The sequence below is a fragment of the Neovison vison genome, chromosome 4 (genome assembly GCF_020171115.1).
Source record: "Neovison vison isolate M4711 chromosome 4, ASM_NN_V1, whole genome shotgun sequence".
Taxonomy (NCBI): domain Eukaryota; kingdom Metazoa; phylum Chordata; class Mammalia; order Carnivora; family Mustelidae; genus Neogale; species Neogale vison.
In genome coordinates this window covers 154,717,258-154,740,771 of record NC_058094.1, presented here as the reverse complement: position 1 = coordinate 154,740,771, position 23,514 = coordinate 154,717,258, and the positions used below count along the sequence as shown (strand labels likewise).

The 23,514-nt window shown below is 39.2% G+C and overlaps 1 protein-coding gene across 1 annotated transcript in view; it reads right to left on the bottom strand.

The window, feature by feature from the left end:
* Positions 1-23,514, bottom strand: part of GRM3 (glutamate metabotropic receptor 3) — a 222,517-nt gene that overhangs the window by 75,430 nt on the left and 123,573 nt on the right. The window contains exons 2-3 of the mRNA XM_044245930.1: positions 22,414-23,025; positions 2,897-3,752 (exon numbers count right to left, since the gene is read on the bottom strand). Of these exons, the coding sequence (XP_044101865.1) occupies positions 2,897-3,752; positions 22,414-22,881 (1,324 nt within the window). The 5' untranslated portion in view covers positions 22,882-23,025. The remainder of the gene's footprint in view (positions 1-2,896; positions 3,753-22,413; positions 23,026-23,514) is intronic.

The following is a 23,514-nucleotide window of genomic DNA, read 5'->3' as shown; positions in this document are numbered from 1 at the left end:
AGCCTAGAGATGGCTTGGTGGCTAGGACCAGGGTGGTAGCAATGGAGACCGAGTGAGTGAAGGTACTAGATAGGGTAGATGGGGATGGGGGAGAGGTTCTAGGTGAAGGAAACACACATACACATTACATGTACATCTCATGTACAGAAGATACAAGGACAAAAGTAAAGGTATGATGTGCTTGGGGAACTGCAAGTAGTCTTTATGGAAGGAAGGGTGAATGTAGGGTGTATAGCAAGAGGTAGATAGTGGTTAGATCCTATGACGGGAGAGCTCACTCTTCTGAAGAATGTTTTACAAACTATAGTTCTGCAAAAATCTCTTTTTGTAAAAGGAATATCAAACTGGGTTAACTCCAAGGATACTCATGTTGGCCAGTGCTGGAACTAGCTAGTAGGAACGTACAGAGGAACCAGAGTATTTTAATTTATGTAGTTAAAAGTCTCAGGAGGCTTAGCTTTTCCATCCTGTAATGAGTAGAGCCCTTAGGAGGTTGGGTGCAACTATCCCTTGTCAGAACAATCTTGGAGTAAATGCGCTAAGTACAAGCAGATGTCTGGAAGAGGACTTTTTCAACCCATTTGAGCAAAGATTATTTGCTGTTTACTATTGTACTTAGTCCATTGGGTCAATATTCAAATTAGAAAAACAGAGATACTATTTCAGAAAAAAATGTAAAACAAAACCTACTTTTCAAGAGATAACTAGGTTAACCTTATTTTTAAAATATACATATTTAGCTCCTTTAGCATCTCAATGTCCTCTCATAGTAAGGTACTTTCTGGTCCAATTCCCACATTACTAAGCATTGTGGCAGTGGGGGCTGGTCTAAGTTCCCTGTCTTCTCTGTAGTTTCCACCTGGTTTTCACCCTTCTTCTGTCTTCAGAGGTGGAGAATTATTGGTAATGTTAAACAAATTGAAAAGGCAAAAATAGCACTTTGTGGTCAAGTTTACAAAGCTGAACCAAATTGTAGAATCAAAGCCAGTAATTGAACAAGACAGATAAAAAGAAGATACTTTTGTTTCATTTATCCAAATAATGGCCTTATTTCTTCACTTTTCTTTGCCATTTAAGACTCAGTCTGGGAAATGAAGGAAAATATTTGGTTATATAAAATACCTTGCAAGGGCTCACTGAAATCTAAGAGCTCCCTCTATAGTAGCTGCTGATGAGCAGATAGATTTGTATATTTGCATACTGAGGAGTGAGGGATGGACTAGAATAATAAGGTTAATGAATATACGTAGTGAATAAAGATCAATAATAAAATCGAGGGTAGTGAGAAGTGGGTAGGGAGACTGCTTATCTTATTTATCTGTAAGACTTAAGTGCATTGTAGATGGTATTTACAGATACCTGTGAAATTCATTTATATTTAGAGCAAAGATACTATTTTTTACTGATTCTGTGGTCCATTCTTATTTTTTGGATATGTCAGTGGAAACTGATCTGGGATTTTGAGATAAATGGTGATATGATATTATATATAAAATATATATTTGTTATTTCTATATGGAATGCACTTGTGGGAATACAGGGCATAGAAAGAGTTTAATCTTTGCCACTTATAAACAGTCATTCCAATGGTAAGAGACATCTCTAGTAGATGAATAGGAGAAAATATTGACATAACTGATTTCTACTACTTTTGGCTCCCTCTAGGTAGAATGAGGAAAAGATGTGCAAAACGCAGGCAGATAAATTTGTTCTTATTTTCAAGGCTGGTTTAGGAATTAGAATTTTGGAGTAGGAACCAATGGGCATAAGTCCTACCAGTGACTTTTTTAGGTCATATGACTGCCAAGTGATCCTATAGAGGAGATGTGAGAACTGCCACTTATTCCAATAACAGCATGATTTGAGCATGCAAATTTTCATGTCTTGGGGGAGAAACCAATAGAAACAGACTATGTAGATTTGAATGCTGCCCTAATGGCATGGGAGATGATTATTAGCAATTTAGGCAAATGAAAGCATTTTATCATTGTAATATTTTCTGGCATCAAGTTTTTTTGTGCTCTATAATATTACTTACCATTAATGATTTGGGGGTAAAGCTAAAGTCCTCAGAACCAGCACTTTAATGTATCACATGTGCCTTCTTAGAGAATGCAAACCTAAAAATTTTGTGCTTTTTATGCTACTAATGCACTGAAATGCAATGCTATCTTTAGAAATACTTTACCATATTTAGAATCAAATGAAGAGGAAACAAAAGCCACTTCAAATACACCTTTGCCTATTCACTACTCTATTGGAGTGACTTCCATCAGCCTTTAATTTGTTTATACTCAGGCTCCCAGAAAAAGTTTCATTTCATCACATCATTTGAGAAAATCTACAATTCTTAATGTTGACATGGAAATGTTTCTGTATATAATTAACTAAAATGCCTGGAAATCACCATGGTCTGAGTATTTTTCCCTTTTTTGCCCCTAATTAAGCTCTGTGAAAACAGCCACTTTTTTCTCTCACCCACTGTGAAAGTTATGAGATTCTTTTGCTCAAATCACCCACAAGGAAGGCTTGGAAGTTCATGTTCCTTAGAGAGTTGCCAATTCTGCTAAAGAAGATTAAATGCCCATATCACACATGTCACACCCCATAGCTAACAAGAAAGAGAGCAAATGTACCGTGGCCCACATACAGGCAGCTACCACAGATCACCCTAGCCTAGGGAGCCTTTCAGTTTCATGTAGTGTATCAGCGAAGATATTCACTCAAAAATAAGTAAGAACATCATGGCCATCATATTGCATCTTGAAATATTTAACAGTCTGAACCCTTTTTGTGGCCCGGAAACAAAGATTTCTGGGTCAGGGACAGAGTATTTGATTCCTGTTTGATTCCACCTGTTTACCCCACAGAAGATGAGTAAAGGCTCCTCACTTACCTGTGAAGTTGATTTTCAGCAAATAGTCCTTGTACAACTTCTTCCCGTCCAGAATCTTCATAGCATCGCAAAGCTTGGTGGTGTTGGGACAGAGGGTGCGCTGCATTTTGTGTAGGGCATGAGCCATGGCGTACACAGCGTTCACCACAAACATGATCTTGGATTCTTGCTCGTAGTTGCTGTTATCGATGGCCAGGTGCTTATCGCACATGCGCCGGTGGTTCCGCTTGTTCTGGAGGCTGCACTGGAACTTCTGCTCCCAGAAGTCCCGGAACCAGGGGTTCCGGTGGTTGTTGTAAGGGTTGAGGCTCTGGAAGTAGCGGTCGAACTGGCGGACGGGGTGCGAGGCCAGCTCCAGAGTGATGGCGCCATAGGCCACGTGCTCGCTGCCCTTGACGATGCTCTCCTGTGCTCCCCAGCCGTCGCTGGCCACCCAGGTGAACGAGGCATTGGCGCGGCTGGCGGCAGCGATGAGTTCACGCGAGTCATCGCTGCGCATGAAGAGCACGACGACGCGTGCATTGGGCTTCTGCAGCAGCTCGCGGATCACGCTGTCGTAGGACTTGCGGATGTTGGAGCGACCCACCTTCTCTGCTGTGGCAATGCAGATGTTGCGCTGGCGGGCTTCCTGCTCGAAGGCCTCGATCCCTGTCTCCCCGTAGTCACCCTCCGAGGCTACTGTGGACACATAGGTCCAGTTGAAGAAACGCAAGATCTCGGCCATGGCTTTGGCCTGGTAGAAGTCGGGGGGCACGGTCCTGGCAAAGTAATCATAGCGCGACTTGTCACTGAGTTTGGCGCTGGTAGACGCGTAGCTTATCTGAGGGATCTGGAAGAGCCTCAGCAAGTTTGCCACCTGAGTGGGTGGGGCGTGGGGGAGGGGAGGAAGGGAGAAGAACTTGTTTTAGAAACCAGGAGGTAAATGGACATGAAAAATGAGTAATACCAGACTGTTGACCCAGCTTCCTTTTCACCTCTAGATCACTGAAGTTTTCTTAACACATCACCAGATACTTCCCTGGATACTGTGTTTTGGTTATCAGGGAGCAGGTTTCAAGCAGGTAGTTTATGCTTTGGGAAAGGGCATTAGGAGAGAAATGAGAAGGGCAGTCCTCCCTTTCTCCCAGACTTTATGCTAGTCCCCAGGTGACGATGAGCCCTGTTCAGGTGTCTTCTGTGTGGTTCTTTGAAGTTTCTGGAGTCTTGCTATATAGCCCAGTCAGGCGATGAACTACAGGGGATTGGCCAAACTGGTTTTTAGAAAACTTGGCTGTGGTTGTATAGAGAGCCTGGGTGTTGTCTGATTCTCACTTCCCCCTCTTTTGCTAAAAATGGCAATCTCTGAAAGAGTTTAATTTGGGAACCTTATGCCACATGGACAGTCCAAATTAGACATTTATTATCTAGGGTAAGAAAAAAAATTCATTTTGGTCCACTCCAAATTTTGGGCATATGCTTTTCTCAACTTCTAAAAAGATTGGCCAGCATTTTCTTTGCTTTCTTTTTCCTTTTGAATTGTTGTTTCTGTTTGGGCTGTGTGAAAAGAAAGCATAAAAATGCAATTCTTATGGCATTTTTAATTAAAAAGCAAATAGGAAATACTAAAGACCTTATCAAGAAAGAACCACCTACTTCAAAATTTTAAAGCTTTAAATAAAGAATTTAAATTTGTTATAATTCACCTACCAGTAATATTTAACTGTTTTTATTTTTGCATAATAAAAAAGGAAAGTGATACTAGCACATCAAAGAGCATTTTGTGCATTGAATATTTGCATAAATATTATATTAAAATATTTACAAACATTGCATGTATACCTAATAATAAGTTTGTTTTATTTTTTCCTGGATACTTTGCGTGCTCCAAACCCTTCTATCTCTTTACTGACTTCAGCTAAGTTATATAATATTCTAATTGTACTTTAATCAGAAACAACACTGAGTATTCTGATATACTCTGTGAGTACTTTGAAATTTTCCTTCTGGAAATTGTGGTTTCAGGTTTACATTTGACATGTAGCAAGCACAGCTTGAAAAAGGCAGCTGTTAGCAAAGAGCACGAGTAACATAAAACAACTGACATCTGAGTCCCAATTAATCATCATTTCATCTGGCAAAGGAAACCAGCAGCCAGGTTCATACACAGTCACACAGCATGTTCTTGAAGATCTGTCCTGCTATTAAAACCAACACTTGATAGCCCAGAGCTATCAAAAATGTTTTCTGTATCTTTTCAAATCCTGGTACGTCTTCCTTAACTACATATAGAACAGGTAGAAAATATGGCACTTGCCATGTAAAACAAAACAAATTTAAGACCTAAATCTTTCTTGAATTTGGTAAAAACTTCTTTTTTTTAATATCCTATGATATAGATGAATTTGGGGGCACAGAGGTAAGTGGCTGGGTAGCTGGGTAGCTGAAGGCTTTATGCCATTTATTTCTTCTTTCATCAGTAGCACAGACCCTGAACACAATGGCCTACACTGTTTCATCTGAACATAGGAGTATCGCTTGTTTACTCAGCCTAATAGATGTGGGAATAAGCAAGTACTGTCGTTACTTCTAGACTGATGATCTGGCTTCCTTTGGATTTATGTACAAGAAGAGAGAGCCCCGCTCATACAAAGGCTTGGCTTGGTAATGGTGTTTCTGGGTGGCACTGGAGAAACTGTCTTCTCTTAATGCTATAGTTTATTCTCATCTTCAAGTTACATTCTTCATGACCTTAACCCCTCAGGGAGGAAGAAATAAAAGGACTTGAAAAATGCCCAGAGATACGATTTTCTGGCAGCTAGGAGCCAAGTGAAAGATCCTAAGCTGCCAAAACTTTCTTCTCCCAGAGGGGTACAAGTAATGAGAAGTTGCTTAAGAAAAGAGTTCTTGTCTGTTGACTGATAAGATCCTGTGGCTTCATGTCTACCTCTCCAGGAAGTCTGAAAGCAATTTTCAGACAAGGTAGACTGTACAATAGAAGGAACCATGCATAGAATAATGGATGTGGAAAAGATTCCCTGCACTGGGAAGGGCCACAGTGAGGTGTAGCACGTTGGGGAGGGTGATGGGCTAGAATAAAACTGTGATAATTAGTTATTATAATTATTCATATCATGTGACTATGAATCCGAAGGGTGAATCACAGAAAGACATCCAGGTGGGGAGAATAGGAGAGAAGAACACAAGTGATGTTGAGGCTTGGATTGTCTGTTGTTAGTAGGTGCTTTCTTACTGACAAAAACTTGAAACTAGGATTGGGGAAAATCCAGACAGTTGTCAACTGGATGTTTCCTATTTCATTTGTCTCAAAACTGGGCATCTGAGGCATTCCTGACTTACTTTACTGGCCATATGGTTTCTCTGAGAAAGCATGAAGGAATAAGGGGAACTCCTACACTGGACATCATTTTAAAAGTAAAAGAAGAACCATTGTAGGATGGGGATGTAATGTGAAATTTTGAGAGAAAGTTATTCAGTTATATTATTAGCAGGAGTGGAGGAAGGAAAACCAGAATCAAGTTACATGTGCTTTAGCAAAAAAATGGTTTAAAAGTAGAGGTACACTTCTCATGGCCAGAGACTCTAAAAAGGAACATAGGTTAAGAGAAATAGAAAGACTTAAAAATAACTCCAACCATATACAATCATTGCAAAAAAAAAAAACAGAAAAGAGAAGACCTTCAAAGAACGACTGGGTTAGCCTGTATGGGGGCATTTGATTGGTAACAGTACTAGTGACAAGGGATGGGTGCTAGAGGTGTGCCGGGTCCTCGGGCATCCCCATGGATAGCATAAAAGATAGGAATTAACCCAGGAGAAGTAGTGGGACTAAAACACAAAATGTGAAAATGGAACTAAGTGATTGTTTTTTCTGTTTTGTGTTTAAATTATGCTTCAGCAAAAGACTTGGTTAGAAGGGAGAATCATTGGCTGGGGAAGGTGGTTCCAGAATGTGAAAGAAAAGACCTTGTTCTGTCCCTCTGTCATCCTCTATCTCTCCAGTGAGAATGTGTCCTAACCTGGAGATGGTAATACAATTATATGAAGATGTTATCTCACATCAGTGTGGGAGAGAAGACCAAACAGAAACCCATAATCATGTTATTTGAGTTTGCTTCCAGTTCTGAGTTCAGGAAGAAATAGTAGATGAATCTGTGGAATCACCATCAGTAATCTTTGAGAAATCAATAATGGGAGGACTGTCAGAAGGTTAAAAAGGAAGGAGGAAGGGAAAATTCAGAAAAAATAAAGGGTGAATAAATCAGTAAGTAGGATATATTTTGGTAACTCTCTAGAGGTTTTTTTTTTGTTGTTGTTGTTTGTTTTGTTTTTTAATTAGAGGTCATGCAAGAGCTTAGAAAGACACAGCACCAATTCATAAAGAATGGATTTCACTAGAGAACATCTCAGCATTAGTTGAACAATTTAGGGAAGAAGTGTAGCCCTGGAGGACTGTGACTTCCATAAGGCATCAGTAACATTACTTGGACTCTTGTGGAAAAGAGAATGTGATAGGAACTGGATGAGAAAGTTGAATATATCCTAAGACAGTAGTTTGAAATAAAGTCTGTGTGAGGTGGTCAAGTCAGGTTAAATTTTTATCAGACTTTGGGGAAAAAAATGTAAGTAAGCTATAAGATCTTTACATTTTAGAACTGGAAGGAACCATGAAGATGATCTAAGCCTTTTGTTTTATAGGTGAGGAAGCTGAAGCTCACAGGGTGAAGTGACTTTCCAGAATTTATACAGCCAATAAACAGAAGAGCTAAGATGAGAGCCCAATTTCTTGATTTCTCCCAAAGGACTAGACTCTCTCTGGCAATAAGATGATATGACATAGAAAGAGATGTAAATTTCTGGAGTCAAGTTAAAGTGACAAAAGTGAACAAAGAAGAAGAAAACTTGGGGGAAAATGAGGTTACAAATGCAAAGTTGCAGTTCAGCACCAGAAATCCAAGGGGAGCTAAAGTCAAAGATGGATTTTTGAGGGGTTTACCCCCTTTTTAGATACCAGTTCACAATTCCTCAAGAGTGTACAGGGATGAACTATCCCATAGTCCCTATTTTCAGAATTACTGTTTGTGGACTGCCCTATTTGGAAGCCTTTTAAAGATCTTTCATATTTTTAATAGTCCTAATATTTTGGTGCCAGCTAGCATTCTAGTTGTTGTAGATATGTTATCTAGCTTAACTCTCATAACAATTTATGCAGTAGATACTACCATTAGCCTGTGGTACAGATTGAGAAACCGAGAAGCAGAGTTTCTCTGGATCTTGCTAAAGAGCCCAAAGGTGATAGGTTTTGTCACTGTGGTCACCTTCCCAGACTCAGTCCGTTCTCAATCCAAGCCCTGCACATCTCTCATATGTGAATCTTCTCACTACACTATGGCAGATATATATTTCAAGTTATAACATGTTTGTCTTTTTTAAAATTTCTGGCGGCATAAACTCCTTGATTTGAGGGCCATGAGTAATCAGTCCTTGTTATCAAAAGTATATATATATATTTTTTTTTTCACTTTTCAGCCTATATTTTCCTGTGGCTATGTGAGCGTTTGCTTTCTGATTGACCATCTTCAGAGATAACAGCAGTTGTCTGAGAATCCACTGGGAAATTTTAACTGTGAGGTTGAAAGCTTCAAGCTATAAATATCATGATCATGTTCGGCTTCATGATTTATGTGAGAAATACAATGACCTTATGGCAAAGCCTGTTATTTCCAGGGGCTGGAGAGGCTGCACACAGATTTAATGGAACCCTTTCCCCTATGTGGTGTGTATTAGAGTTTGATATTCAGTGTTTGCACACCTTGGAGTATTCATTTTCTGGCTGGTTTGAATTTATGTAGGACTAGCCATTGCCAGGTTTTCATTGTAACCTGTTAGGTGATAAATATATTATTGATCCTGTTGGCTAAAGGAGAAACATTTAGGATCCTGGGATGCTAGTCCTGGCCACATACTATTATGCACATTGCAGATGATATGGTCTACAATTAAGATTTCTTGTATTATTCTCATTTTTGTAGTTGCAAGCTGGAGTTATTTAGGATAGGCATCACCTGCAGTAGTTGTCCAAAAAAACCATTGTTACATGTTGTTGAACATCTGACACTGTTTTCCCATTCTTGTCCCTTCCGGAGGAGCTCGGTTCCATGTAGTTTCCTCAATGTGTTATGTTCTGGGTCTGTGCATAAAGTTTACTGCAAATGATGTTCTCAAATCTACATTCTTTTTCACATAATGTTCATTCTGCTTAAAACGACCTTTACCACTTGTCTGCTCGGCGAATCCATTCAAGGGCCCCTTCTCTGGGAAACCTTTCTTTATGCCTCACCTCAAGCTGAGTTGGTGCCTGTTATCTGAGACTCTTGTCCTCCATTATGTATTTTCCTCATGGCACAAATCAAAGTATAATAGTGATTTCTAATTGCTAATTCCTCTACTGGAATGAGAACTCTTAAGGACAGGAGATGTGTATAGTTAATTTCTGTTTCCTCGGTGTCTTGCACAATATAGAGGTGCTCCATAATGTTTGTTAAATGAATGAACTGATGAATGAGTTAGTAGTTTGCTTCTCTCCCATGTAATCTTTTCTATTACAAGCATAGATTTCTGTGGGAAAAAAAATAGCTGGCTACCAGCAGGCAATGTAAAGATACTCTCGAACACTATTGATAAATAATTTGCTCTGCAATGTGGATCTTTCACTAATTATGTTCATTCCACTAAAATGAGATGACACATTAGACATGGAATTGGCTTAGACATTTAGGAATCTGAAGCAAAGGATTTCATACTATAAAAACTGATTTCTTCAAATTATTTCTGTGTCACTAACTAGGAGTATACAAAAGGAAGTCAATATGATATCAACTGGATTGAGCCACTGAACCAATTCCTTTTGGGCTAGAAAACGGTCTTTTCACTATAAGGGAAGCAAACTAATAGCCTTATCCATGAAACCTTAGTTCTTGAACATCATACACCTAAAGTAGGAATCCTATAAATGTGTATCTAAGGCAGGCTTAAACAAATGAACTGATAGTAAGGTCTGCTGGTAAGGTAAGGTTTTTCTGGAGACAAGTGCTTCCTGTACAAGATACATAAGCAGGCAAACCCCAGAGCTGTCCTTATAGTTGCTACTTCTTCTTTCTTGGGATGTTTAAAACTTTACTTTTCCAATAATCAGCTGATTGTGGATGGATACTACTGTAGGCATTGAAACCGTCCTTATGTTGGGAATTTTGAGTTAAAGACAAATTTATTTGGAAGTTTTACTTCTAACATTTTTTTAGCTAGTCAGAGGGACTCTTCTTTTTAGGATTCCAGGTGTCATGCTTCATTTCAACGATGTTCCGGTCATGAGAATGAAAAAGTATGAATTATGGGAAAGAGCTCAGGTAGTCTGTTTTTTGAGATTGTGAAAAGGGAATATGAATAGGAAACTTCAGGCCCATGTGAGCCTGCCCATCAGTCCTGTGGTCACCTTTCCCACTTAAGATATCCATGATGTACCCATTTGAAACACAAGCTTTCTGCCTTCTGTGATGGCACAATGCCAGATTTTTTTTTTTTTTCAACAGAAGACGAAAAGGGGTGTACAGATTTAGAATCTGGTAGAAACAGATTATCTACTCAAATGATTGTCCATTCACAAGGATGCTTTTCAGCACTTTCATTGTCATTGGCTTCTGAGGCTGTCCTGATATATTAAAGGGAATGACAATGACTGATTTTTATGTGGATCTGTACTTACCTAAGAGTTCTAGATGGTGAGAGGTATCAAATGCTTACTTTCCCAGAGAAGTGCGGTCTATGGCACTGAAGTATATTCATTGGAAAAATAACGCCTTATGGCTGTCCTGAGAGTTAGGAGATTCAATAATAGACTCCATGGGTTTGCCTTTGTATCCTTGGCTATTCACCTATCTCTTTCGGTCTGTTTTCTAAGAATAAGTCTATAACTTTAATTGTTTTATCACATGTGCAATGCTGAAAGCTTTTTTTCATTCTTTTAATTACATGATTATATATAAGCCTGGAAGAGAAACAGTGAGTGCTGCACTTTGAACCATCTGCTGCCTCATAACACATGTTATTATATAAAGCAGGTTCTAAAAGTTGTGATGGTAAGAGACCTCAGTGACCCCTCTATTCCAAAGGATAAAGTTGCACTGTTAAGTACAAAATCCCGGATTGGCTTGTATTTTAAACTGCAACTGGAGGTGGTGTAGAGTTGAGAAACTGCCTGAGGAATTCAAGCTGTTCACATCACATGAGTTATCTGCCCATAAAGGATGCCAATCATATTGTTATTATGGAAAGGATTAGTCATTTTTTTTTTTTTTGGACCACACTACCTGCAGCACATCTGGGAATATTTTGCATGGAAACAGTTGACTGCAGCCCATGTCTGAAGGCCAGAGATTAATCTGGATTTAGGAAATCACATAATAGAGTGTAGCAAATGCCAGTTTACTCAGTATAATCTGCGAAAGTCACTACCTCTTACATGCTGTGGCCACACTAGGCAAAGGTTCATATTGCCTTTCCCATTCAACAGCATGACTCAATCCCCATGATTTTGTATAGACAGTCCAGACAAAGGATTCCTTATTCATGGCAAAAAACTTACAGAAATGGCTTGAAGCTAACCTGATTTCTAACCCGATATCTAACCTCCTGAAATCACTGCACTCAGCACCTGTGGTTTGCAACCTAGACAGTAATACACTTTAATTTTCTTCATTTGTGAATAGAAAGTTTATCCATTTTGACATCTCATAACTGAAATGATATGCAGACCACATAGGATCCCTTAAATCACATTTTTTTTTTTTCGGGAGACTAGCATTATAAGACACATCAGGTTTCTCATCATGACAGTGGCACTCTGCATTGGGCAGGTGTCTATCTTCCGCCCTTACTAACAAGGCACTATCTCAGCAATAACTTTGTTTCCACTCTGACTTGGGAAGTACTCAAAAAAAGAACCAGAAGGCATTTGCTCACAGAATCATCTGCATCTGATTTTTGCTCCCTTTTCCCTCCATGAGTTTATTTTCAAGAGCAGTCATGGAATCAAATTCATTTGGGTTCCAGGCATTGACAGTGGGATCAAAAGGTCTATGTCAGATCTGGTCCACAGTATATTGATGTTTGCCAGCTACCCTTGCAAAAATGTGGTTCTCAGGAAGACCTGACAGCAACAGACCTGTTAGAAGCATGTCCTTTAATACCTTGGGTATTGATTTTTGACAATGCCTGATAAGGATCTAATAGAAGCACAAGTTGCACTGAAGTATATTTTCTGTAACCCGGAAGCTACTTGTATCACAATATGACAAATATGGCCTTACCAATAAGAAAGACATTTCTACTCTTGTGGTTTTAACCAAAGGCCAAAAGTTGTTGATATGCTTGAGGGGTAGCTGAGGGCTATTGCCTGATTTTAAAAAAAGGTCAATATTTACTTCTGAGGCCCTGGGGCAATAATTTAGGGTGGAAGATTCTATGCCATATTATGTGTAGCAAATAGAACTGTGTTATCCATAGTTTCTCTGTTCCTTCAACAGAGCTGTCAGGGATGAAAGCAAATAGTGTAGTGGTTCAGTGCACAGGGTTGGAATCAAACAAGCCAGCATTTGGAACTCCAGTTCCTTTCCTCACTAGCTGCATAAACTTAGGCAAATTATTTTAACTACTGAGCTTCAGTTTTCCCACCTGTAGAAAGGAAATAATAGCAGTCCTTCACTTGAAAAGTTACATGAGGATGTAGTGATAACACATATGAAGTACTTAACTCACTCGCTGGCACTTAGTAAGGGCTCAAAAAGTGATGGAGATGCTGATAATTTCTTACCCTAAAGTCATTCATCCAGCAAACTTTGATCAGTGCCAATAGTACCAGGCAGTATTCTAAAATTTAGCTTTCTATGATGAGTAACATACTCCTACTGTCTTCCAAGAAATTCTGGTACGAGACAAGGAAACATTACCAAGGTTTAAGATTTTGAGGTACATGTATACAAACTTAAACAAAAGACAGGTGAAGGAGCAACTCATGATGATATTCATGTAAGTCATGGCTGACTCCTGTAGAGAGGAGACATTTAGCCTTGATCTTGAAGGGTCAGTGAAACTTTGCTAGAGAAAGAGGAAAGCAAGTTTTAAGGCAGAAGGAAGAATTTGGACACCGAGAAGTATTTGTTTTAATAGTTTAATTCAGTATTCTTGGGGCAACCAGTGCTCTGCAATATTTAGTAGCGGGTAAAGAAGAATAGAGGGACTGTGGTTAGACTGCTATGTGCTTTATATGCTATGCTAAAGATTTTGGACTTTATTCTTTAAAAGATAAAAAGCTATTAAAATTCTTAATTAAGGGAATGGCTTGATCGAAGTTGTGTTTTAAAAAGGCCCTAGTGGATGATATCCAACTTGAAAAGAAAGAGTCAGGGAAGGATGATGAAAAGGACAAAACATGCATTCCAGCCTTGGCTGTGAGTTCATGTAATCCCAGTAATGATGAATAAATTCATACTAGGAATATCAAGATTGGAGGTGTAAAGAAAACTTTGAGTCCACTTAAAATTGTTTTATTTGATTGGTAGTAATTACTCAAATACTTATGTCCCCTTTGTTATCCTGTTCATGTCATTACGGGTCACTTGAGTTTTTTTGGGAAGGAAGCAGGTCATAAATAATATTGGTTGTTGAATGGTATAGAAAGGCTGAAGAACTTTAAAATCCCTGGAAGCATCTCAGAAAAGTGAACATTAAGATTTTCTTGAACGTGGAAATGAAAATTGAGAGTCAGTTAAATAGTCGTCCTAGAAGTTGAAATTTGCTGGATGCCATCAACCTTTGTTTATTGTTGCATTTCTTTAAATCTGGTTCTCAGTGATATTCCTTACAACTACTGTGTGAGCATAGGTAGTCTGTGCTTAATACAAACATACAGTTTTCACTTCTATGGAAAGTTACTTTTCTATAGAAAAATTCAGAACACATTGTAGATTATGTGTTCAGTCACATCTGTTTTCCACACTGAGAAAGCTTAATTGCCCAGTTTGTGTTCTGTGAGGCCTCACTGTGAACCTGATGGCAGCTACCCAAGCTGGAGGCATGGTGCCTGGGAGAAACCAACTCGTCCCTGGGATGCATGCCCTACACATTCAACCCTATTAAGTGATGGCAAATGTTGCAAGATGCTTTGCCATTCTGACCACTTGGCAAGGAAATCTGGTCTATATTTGGAATATAATTTTTGAAAGTGTTGCTTCTATTGTATTCTCCCCTGTGTTGCTGGTTCCCTCTGTTGGAAGGTAAAGTCAGAGCTGGCAAGAATCAAGACTTTGTCACTGGTAACAGAGGGATTTCCATTATATACCAGGTGGTGATGTCGAAAATAGCAACACCACAATTTTAGTGTCCAAAGTCCTACTGATAAATACTGCCTGGAGTATCAACGTTTGCTTAGAGTTAAACTGCAAGTGATTTTGGAACACTATTCTTAGATTTCCAAAGTCCATTAATTAGAAAAATGCTCCGTACATTTTCACCTGCATTTTTCATAGACCAGTAAAAGCACTTCTACTACATTAAATCAATAAAATTTCATTATTATAAACTGCTAAGTGTTGGCTCCTTCCATATTGAAATACTGAGCTTTATGTATATTGATCCATTTAAAAGGCACATGTTTAATGGTATTTGAAAAGAGAATTTTGTATTGTTAAAGCAAAATCATATCTCAGGTTTAATTAAAGGAGTACTATTTCAATTAGCTTAGTTCTTCATCTAATAGCATAAAACACCTGCTGTACATCAGAAATGTCTGCATTCCTTGCTTGTCATCCTATGACCTCCGTCATAGACATGTGGCCACAATACAAGCTGGTTCTCAGCCATGGGCCATTCTGTTGCCCAGTGGATGTTGGTCCTGATGGCACTTGTTTCTCACAAGAGTAGTTTCCAAATAAACACATGACAGAAGGGGAATTAATTAGGGACTAAATTAACCCTAAAGCCAAGGGAAAAAACAGTACATCTTAGATAATTACCTCTGGTGACAAATTTCTATGATGTCACAGTGTTAACAAAAACATTTTAAAACTGCTGTTGCCTCCTTCCGTATGAAAAAGTCCTTGAACAGTGTTGTCCTTTTCTTGGAGGAGAGGAAGCAGGAGCAATGAGGGGAGGTTTCAAAACAATCAGTTCTGTGAGATTGCTTTAGAATGAAAAGTCTAGAAAGGAAATAAATAAAAAGATGCTATCTGAGATGACTTCTGAGTTGGAGTTTTCTGAAGCTTAGGCTGTGTATGTGAATGATCAGGATAGGAGTGTGGGAGGCAGCAGGCTATGGGGATCCTAATGTTGATTCCAGTACTTGCAGAGTGGTAAAACTTTAACTTGGTACCTGACCTTTATGACCCTCAGTTCCCCTAAGAATTATTTCTCTTAGACTGGAGCTGTTAAAAGTTAAAAACAAAAAACCTAACAGATTATTATACTATCAATAATAATATGTACTAAAATCTAAAATGTTAAATGCTCATTATGTGTGAAGCACTATTTTTTGTGGGTTTCATGTATTTTCTCATTCATTTAATTCCTACGATAAACCGGTAAGAGAGTGCTATTAATATCTCCATCTTAGACATGAGGAAAGAGGCAATGAAGGCTTAAATAAATCCTCATCAGTCCACATGTAGAGTTTTAAATCAGTGAGCTGAAATTTTTCAAGAAAGGCATGATAAAAATGTGTAGTTGTAGCATATCTGTGCTATGATCACTATAGCTGCAATATTAAGCTTACTAATGAAACTCTCATCTTTCCTTTTGTGGTGAAAGACACACTAAAGATGGATTCCTCAGTGGATCTCTAAAGTTGTCACTCTGCTTTTCTTGAGGATAAGGTTATGTTTTCTTCTCTTTTGCATTAGCGGAGCACATAGTATGTGGCGCTCCGATGACTCTCTGCGCGGAGAGACTGTATAGAACTAGATTGGACTAGTGACGCAGTCCTTACTATATCTGGAGTGGCCCTGGGTGCCCAGCTTCTAAGGACAAGTGAAGTAGAACCTCTAGAGCTGCTCTCAAATCAAGGCATCTTTTGTGGCACATATGTGGGCAGTGGAGGAAGGGAGAGTAGAAGAAGACTTTTGTCCCACATGCTCACTTTGCTGCATCATCTTTCTTTTGCATCAAACCCAGGTTTTCAGCTGTCAGAAAATGCTTATTTTGAACTTATGAACATCTAGACTGATCTAGAATAGGTGGGTCATAGCTGTGACCCACCAATCCAAGATTTGTTTAGGGATTTTCAATCTTTTGGACATGTAGATGGACATTAACATCCTGTTAATTCTCTCAGTTCATTAAAAAAAAAAGTTTATTTTCAGCCTGGTCCTAAGTGCCCTTGGTACAAAGGCTAAAGGATATGTTTCCTAAACTCAGGTGGCTTATAGTTTGGTGGAAGAAAAGATATGCAAATAAACAATTATACTTAATAAGATAGTAACAGGGGGGTGTTTATGTAGTGGGAACTTGGGAAAGGTTTCTCAAGAAGGGTAGGGTTGGAACTGAGAACTGAAGGTAGGTAGTGTTTGGCAAGGCCTGCAGAGAGCTAAAGAACATTACATTCCAGGTGGAAGAAATGCTGTGTTCTCTATTTCATGAAAGAATGTGCAGATGGTATCTCAGAGACTATGAGTGACTTTCCAAGGAGGCTTCCGAAACAGGCTTTCTGTTTACACTGATCTGAATGTCTTTTTCCTGCTCACGTCCATTCCTTCCTGCTCATTCTGTTATTCTCTCTAGTCTCCTAGGGCTTACGATGTCAAGTGATACTCAGGTCCTTTTCTGGTCCCTGTTTTATGTATGGATTTGATATTTCCTAATTTGCTTATCCCAGGCCTCAGGGGCCTGTAGGATGTTTATTTTTAAATTTTATTTTATATTCTCTCTTCTCCACATTAGCCAGACTCTACACAACAGTGTTCTTGATACTCCTGAAATGTAAATGCTTAATAGATGCTTATTTTCTGATAAAAACGATTTTATGAGAGTCCTAGTTGAATATGTAGGTAATTGAGATGCTCGATTCACTGAGTTCATAAAAGTACTACCATAATCAAGTGAAATAATAACTGGCTGGGCTTCTTCAAAGTGATCCTGACAGAAAAGAGCCTGTTATTTATTTTGCTGAATGTTTTAGATCTACTTCCCTTTGTATTCCCTTATATGCCAATAGTAGAGCATTTTGCTTGTACAGCATGTAATTATAAAAATAAAGAAATGCCCTTAAATGCCATATAGTTCACATACCAATATGTTGTTTCATTCTCCTCAAAAATGGGTGTTTTGCATGAGTAACTCCAATGACAGAAGACTCACTTCCTCATAACCCCTGCTCTTTCATTTCTAGGACATCTCCCTTATGTTGGCCCTAAATGCTCCTTGTTCTAGGTCAGTGATTGCCAGTGGGGAAGGGCCATAACTTTGTGATTTGGCAAGGCATGGACACATTTTTGGATGTCACAACTTCACAACTTGGGGTGCTGCTGGGATCCAGTCTAGTGGGTGGAGGCCAGTGATGCTGTAACCTTCCCCCAAAGCACGGCCAGCTCTGGCCCAATAGTGCCAATGCTGAGAAACTCTGCTCTTGATTCACCTTATTTATCCGTGGAATAAGTATAAATTTTTCCATCCCACTGTCTGTCTGATACTTGGACACAGCTAACTGCATGAAGGCTCTTGTATCTCCAAGTCCTTCGACTGTTTTTCTAATGCTGTTATAAAACCAGCAATTCATGTGTGACTCTTCCCAAAGCATTTAAATGTAAAGGAGGGAAGCCTTGAGGGAGAGGAGTGCTTCAGACAAACTGACCTGTGGTGGGCCACGTTCACACTGTGGACGTGGGTGGAGGAAAAATAGAGTGTGTCTTGATGTGCTGTCCCCCTCACCCCATCTGGATAAAATCTGTGAAACTTACTGCGAGGGATTTAGTCTAAGGAATTATTCTTGTCAGAGACATGATGTGAGCAACACATGGCATGTCCAAATCCATGTCATGATAAACAAGAATGTTATAATGACCCTCTCCCATGGTAAGAGAGGTCCTAGGATGTGGGTATTGCTAAAAATTCTGTTAAAGCGCCTGACTATCCCAGGCATGAGAAAGAGGAAGTGAAACGCTCTCAACACTTTTTTCCATCCTTTCCCTGAGCTCACCTTGTAGATACCATCTAACTCATGTCCCCATTTGTTGTGAGGTCACTTTAACCCTCAGAGACACTACTGGGTCAATTTATACCTGTCATTTCAGTTAAAATGTGCTCTAGGTTGGCAAGAAAGACAAAAAATGATACAGCCTCTGAAAAGGAGTGAGGAACATTTTTTGGAAGGATTCAAGGGATTTTTTTTTTTTTAAAGATTTTATTTATTTATTTGACAGAGAGAAATCACAAGTAGATGGAGAGGCAGGCAGAGAGAGAGAGAGAAGCAGGCTCCCCGCCGAGCAGAGAGCCCGATGCGGAACTCGATCCCAGGACCCTGAGATCATGACCTGAGCCGAAGGCAGCGGCTTAACCCACTGAGCCACCCAGACACCCCTCAAGGGATGTTTTTGAATGGAGAATTGAGAAGCTCTAACTACAGTCTATTTAAAAAGGCGCAAACATAAACTGCTTCAAAATGAGTACCATATAGACAATGGCCTGCTAAAGGCAGCCTGTCTGATCCTCGTCTTGAATAAATACAGTTTTCCCTCGAAGTGGGTGGACTGCAGGCTTACAGAGAAGAGCAGCATCATTTTAAAAATGCTTTGAAAAGAAACTGATTCACCAGAGGGGGCGAATAGACCCCATGTATGTTTGCTAATAAAGAAGGATTTTTGATGCTAGCTTTCATTGATTATCCAGTTAAGAAATCAATACTGTTGTTTCATAAAAAGGACAACCACAGAGTAGTTTGCACTCCTTAATAAGAATGTTGGGAAAACAATTATTAAGGTCTTCATCCATGGTGATACAGCTTAACTCAGCAAATCATTAAGAATTTCCCCTTTCAGGCAGTTTTTACTCCCTGCAAACAATGCCTGTTGTATGAGCTAGCTCAGCAGGAGGCATCTCCTCTCCTGACTTCTGGAGAGTTCTTTTCCATTAGTGAGGAGATAATGAAAGAAGAGGAAGCTGGAGAGAAAGCATCTCCTGAAGCAGTCCCACCAATAAAATAATCTAGGCTCACATGAGGAGATTATTATCATTCTCTAAAGTTCTTTCTCTCACCAGGCAATTTTGTGACAGAAAACTGTGCATTAGTTTGGGACTGGGTACTACAATTAGACAATAGAAGTTTTTAGCTGTGGTTGATTCGTGATAGTACATTTCTACTACAGCTTCACCCCCTTTTCTCCCTCTGCTCAGTTCAAGCAAATATACTTTCCAATAAATATTTAGGGAGTCAGAAGTAGTTAAAAATAGATTGCAGTGTTGACTGATGTGAATGAATCTTTGTGGACAACTACACACTGTCACCACAGTTATCAGACACCAGGGTCACTGATGAGATTCCAGCCCAGGATCAGTAGGTAAGTGTGGGGGTACCTTGAAAAAGCCACTCTCCTAAAATGTTTTCTTCCTTAATGTACTAGAGTGCTTTCAGTTCACCATTAGAAATGTATCACTTTGGATTGCCTTCGACTATTTGTTTTACAATTCTTATTAAAAGGTTTGTTTCAAATATGTAATACACTTTAATTCTTAGGTCTATAGCTAAGAGCCCTCTAGGACCTCTCTTCATTCACCCTGCCTAGCTGAAAGCAAGGCCCTATGGGGAAGGATCCCTCGGCAGGTTGTCTGGAATCTAGTGTGTATACATATGGCTCTTCCTCCTAGCTTACTTTGGATGGGACCGATGTGTGGTCTAGTCAGATCCTGAGTATTCAGAACACCAGGAGGTGTCCTTTGAGGAGGGAATGAAGCTTTCTCTGTACTTCCTCCCCAGCTCACTCCATTACTTGTGTCAGGGCCTTTTTCTCTGGCACACAAACATTTGCCACCAATATTCTAATTGGCCTCTAGCATCTCTTTCATAATGCAGCCTGCATAGCTTTTCTTCAGTGGAACTGTCATTCTAGCAGTCTTCCTCAAAGCCTTTCTAAATGTCGTTTCTGACCTTGTGAGCCACATGAACACATTCTAAATTATAGTTACTGTTATTTCATAGAGGTATTGTACCTGGAGTCAGATCTTAAGTTCCTTGAGGCCAAGGCTGTGTTCTCTCTTACTTTAGTGGTCTTTCTACCTTTGTTGAAGTGTAGGACACACAGAAGGGGATATATACTGATTGACTTGATGTTGACATGGGGTTCCAACAGTGATTTGGCCATGGGGAGAGCCGGGGAGTTGGTTTTAGGTATGGCTCTTCCACTGACTTCCTATCATTGTGGGGACATAATAGTCACCATTTATTGAATCTTTTAGTGTTTTGGTGAGGCATTTCCCACAGATATTCTCAATTTATCCTCTCAACAACTTGTCAAGATAAATGCTATTTTGCTTATTTTATAGGTGAGCTAGTAAATGATGGAGTTGGAAATAAAACCCAAGTCTTTCTGGTGCCAAAATTGATATCCTTTTCATTATAGTGTGATACTTTTGGTTTCCTTATTTACACTATGGAGACAGAACCTATATCAGCATTTGTGACTTTATGGTGATATTGACCAGATGAATGAAATAGTAAGACAGGTCCTTTGATGATTAAGAAGTGGCTTCTTCCATTGTGAACTTGTACAGGATTTTAATAGCCCAGATTTTTTTTCCCTAAAACAATCTGCCCTTTTTTTGAGGAGTACATAGGTAGTAAATGAATAATATTAGATTTTTAAAAATCTATGTGCCTGGCACAGTTTGTTAATTACTTTGGATAAATAGTTATTTACACATCTGCTGTAGAATGTTATTTACTGCACTGGGAGAAACTAAGGTCAGAAGAGCGTATATGTAATCCCTTACCAGTGCTAATATTATATGAGAATAACATAAAATTTATAAAACGATTAACACTCATTTGGTGAAATTATTATTGAAAAATGATAGATACATATTTTTAATTCTCTCTTCTCAAATAGCAAATCCCATCTCTTCTGATCCAAGTATAGAAATAGTGGCAAAATTAACATAATATGCTTTGAGATGTGTAATATTTTCTATCCACCTAATGAAGTCAAAGGATGTTTATGAAAAACCAATTATCCTAATTACTCATAATATGAGGGTGTGTTCTGAAGAAGGAAAGAGATTTGAAGTACCTCATTTAGAACAGCACAGAATTTTAAATGCAAGGAATCTGTGAGATAGAAATAAGGTTATTCCAATGCAAATAGAGCCAATTTCAGTGGTTTGTGACATATAAAGACATGAATGTAATCTGACTTCCTTTAATGTAATCTGACTTCTTGTGACTTTGATTATAGTAATTTGGTAGGACACAAAATACATGACTTAGAATCTTGGATTTTTATTACTGTGACACAAAATATTGAACTGCAACTAACATACAGGAATCACATGGGACAGTTGAAAGAGCACAAAAGTACGCAAGATCCGAATTCTAGTTTTTGAGCTACCTACCAATGGGTGTTTTCATGAAACCAGTCTTTCTGGGGCTTGGGAAAGTGTCAAGTTTGAGTTAGACAATTTCTTAATTGTTTTCTATCTCTAAAGTTTTGTGACCCTAAAAGTGAGCATTGCTAGAGTTTGAATAATATGTTCCTTCTTTTCCCAACAAAAGTAAGAGAGCCGGTTATCAGCTTTCTTTCTAATTTAAGTTGCATGCTGAATTGTTCCCTTTTTTTCTTTACGGTAGTCATTTGTGGCTTTTCTGTGTACATTTTCAGATTTACACCACCTTATTCACATGTCCTTTGGTGATATAACTATGCAGCACTTGTGCTGTGGGCAGGACACATTTCTCTGCTTCTTGACTTCTGAGCCCTGTCTGTTGCTTTGGCTAATGATGGGCTGCTAGCAGATAGGACACAAGCAGGGGCCTGGAAGGGGAATGTGCAGTGAAGTTTGCATTCCTTTGCACCTCTGCCATGTCCCTGAGAAGAACTCGTTTGGGCTAGCCCACTGATTCGAGGTGGAGGGTAAGGGACAACCTAGAGTATAGCCACCCATAGCTGAACCCCACCTCAGTCAACTCATTCCAGTTGATCTTCAGAATTACAAACTATAATAATAAATAATTGTTGTTTTAAGTCATTCAATTTTGGAGTAGTTTGCTATGCTATAGTAGCTACCTGATACACTTCTAAACAATTTTCATTGCTAGAGAAATGTTCCTTCTGCAAACCTGTCTTATAAAATACCCAAAGAAGTCATCAGTTACATTGTTAATATTATCCATTAATGAAATCATTAGATTTCATTATGTTCTTTATGTTTCCCTGGGACATAAAACCAAAGAGACATAGCATTTTAGCAATAGCACTGGCCTATCTTACCTGTATGGAAACACTGCTGTATGAGCCACCAATGACCCCTGCAATGAGCAGAGGGATGTTTTCTTGAATGGCGTAGGATCCATCAGGACACATATACTCAGCTTCATCCACTTTAGTCAAAGATGCCCTGACGAATTCCAGCGATTGCTCTAATGCATAGGTATCCCTTGAGCATGTATCCAAAATGTGTACACCCAACTTTACTCCTGGCAGCAAGTAATTGTCTTTGTTGATTTCATCAATAGCAAACAACATGGCTTCCAGGCGTTGAATTCCTCGGTCTTCATTGATTCGCCCACATTCTTCAGTTCCAGTGCCTTTTTCATTAATAGGAAACAGACCCCCTAAAACAAGGTCACCTTCTATTTTAATCTCTCTCCTCAGAAAGTTATGGTCTCCTAAAGAGAGTAAAAATCCCTTTGAAAACAAAGCTAACGTAAGAACTTGGAGTCTTGTCAACATCTTCATGAGTCCTGTTTCTGTACCTCTGGGAGATATCAATGGATGAAGCCAATGTTGCCCGCTAGTCCTCCTCTCTCATTTCCAAACTGGATCTTTGGCCTGTCCTTCAAACAAGGGAGAAACAGACTAACAGAGCCTGTCACCAAATTCCTAAGGAGATAAAAATTATATGAATAAAAATAGTAAAGAAAACAACAGTGATTACATGGATGGCCCCCAATCAGACCTTTGAAGGGATCGTGACTCAAGTTAGCATTTAGCAAACACATACTGCACCACTGCACCACGCCTGCGCCAGGCACTCTCACATAGATACCCTCACCCAGTCCTTACAACACGTGATGACATAGAGTTCAGTGCTTCCATCTCCCAGAAAGGAATCCCAAGGACTAAAGAGGTAAAGTGACTTGACAAAGTGTACCTAGAATGGAGGTAGTGTTTAGGCTCCGGTTTTCCAGATGCCAAGTTCAGTACTCAATCTACTCAGTCATTGACTTTGCTATTGGTAGGGCAGTAGCTTGGATATGAGTCTTGATCCCTTCTCTTTCAGTTCCATTTACATTCCACCCCTTTTTATTCACTCTTTTCTTACCATTTGGAAATGCAACAAAACACAGTGGGATCTCTTTCACTGTTTCT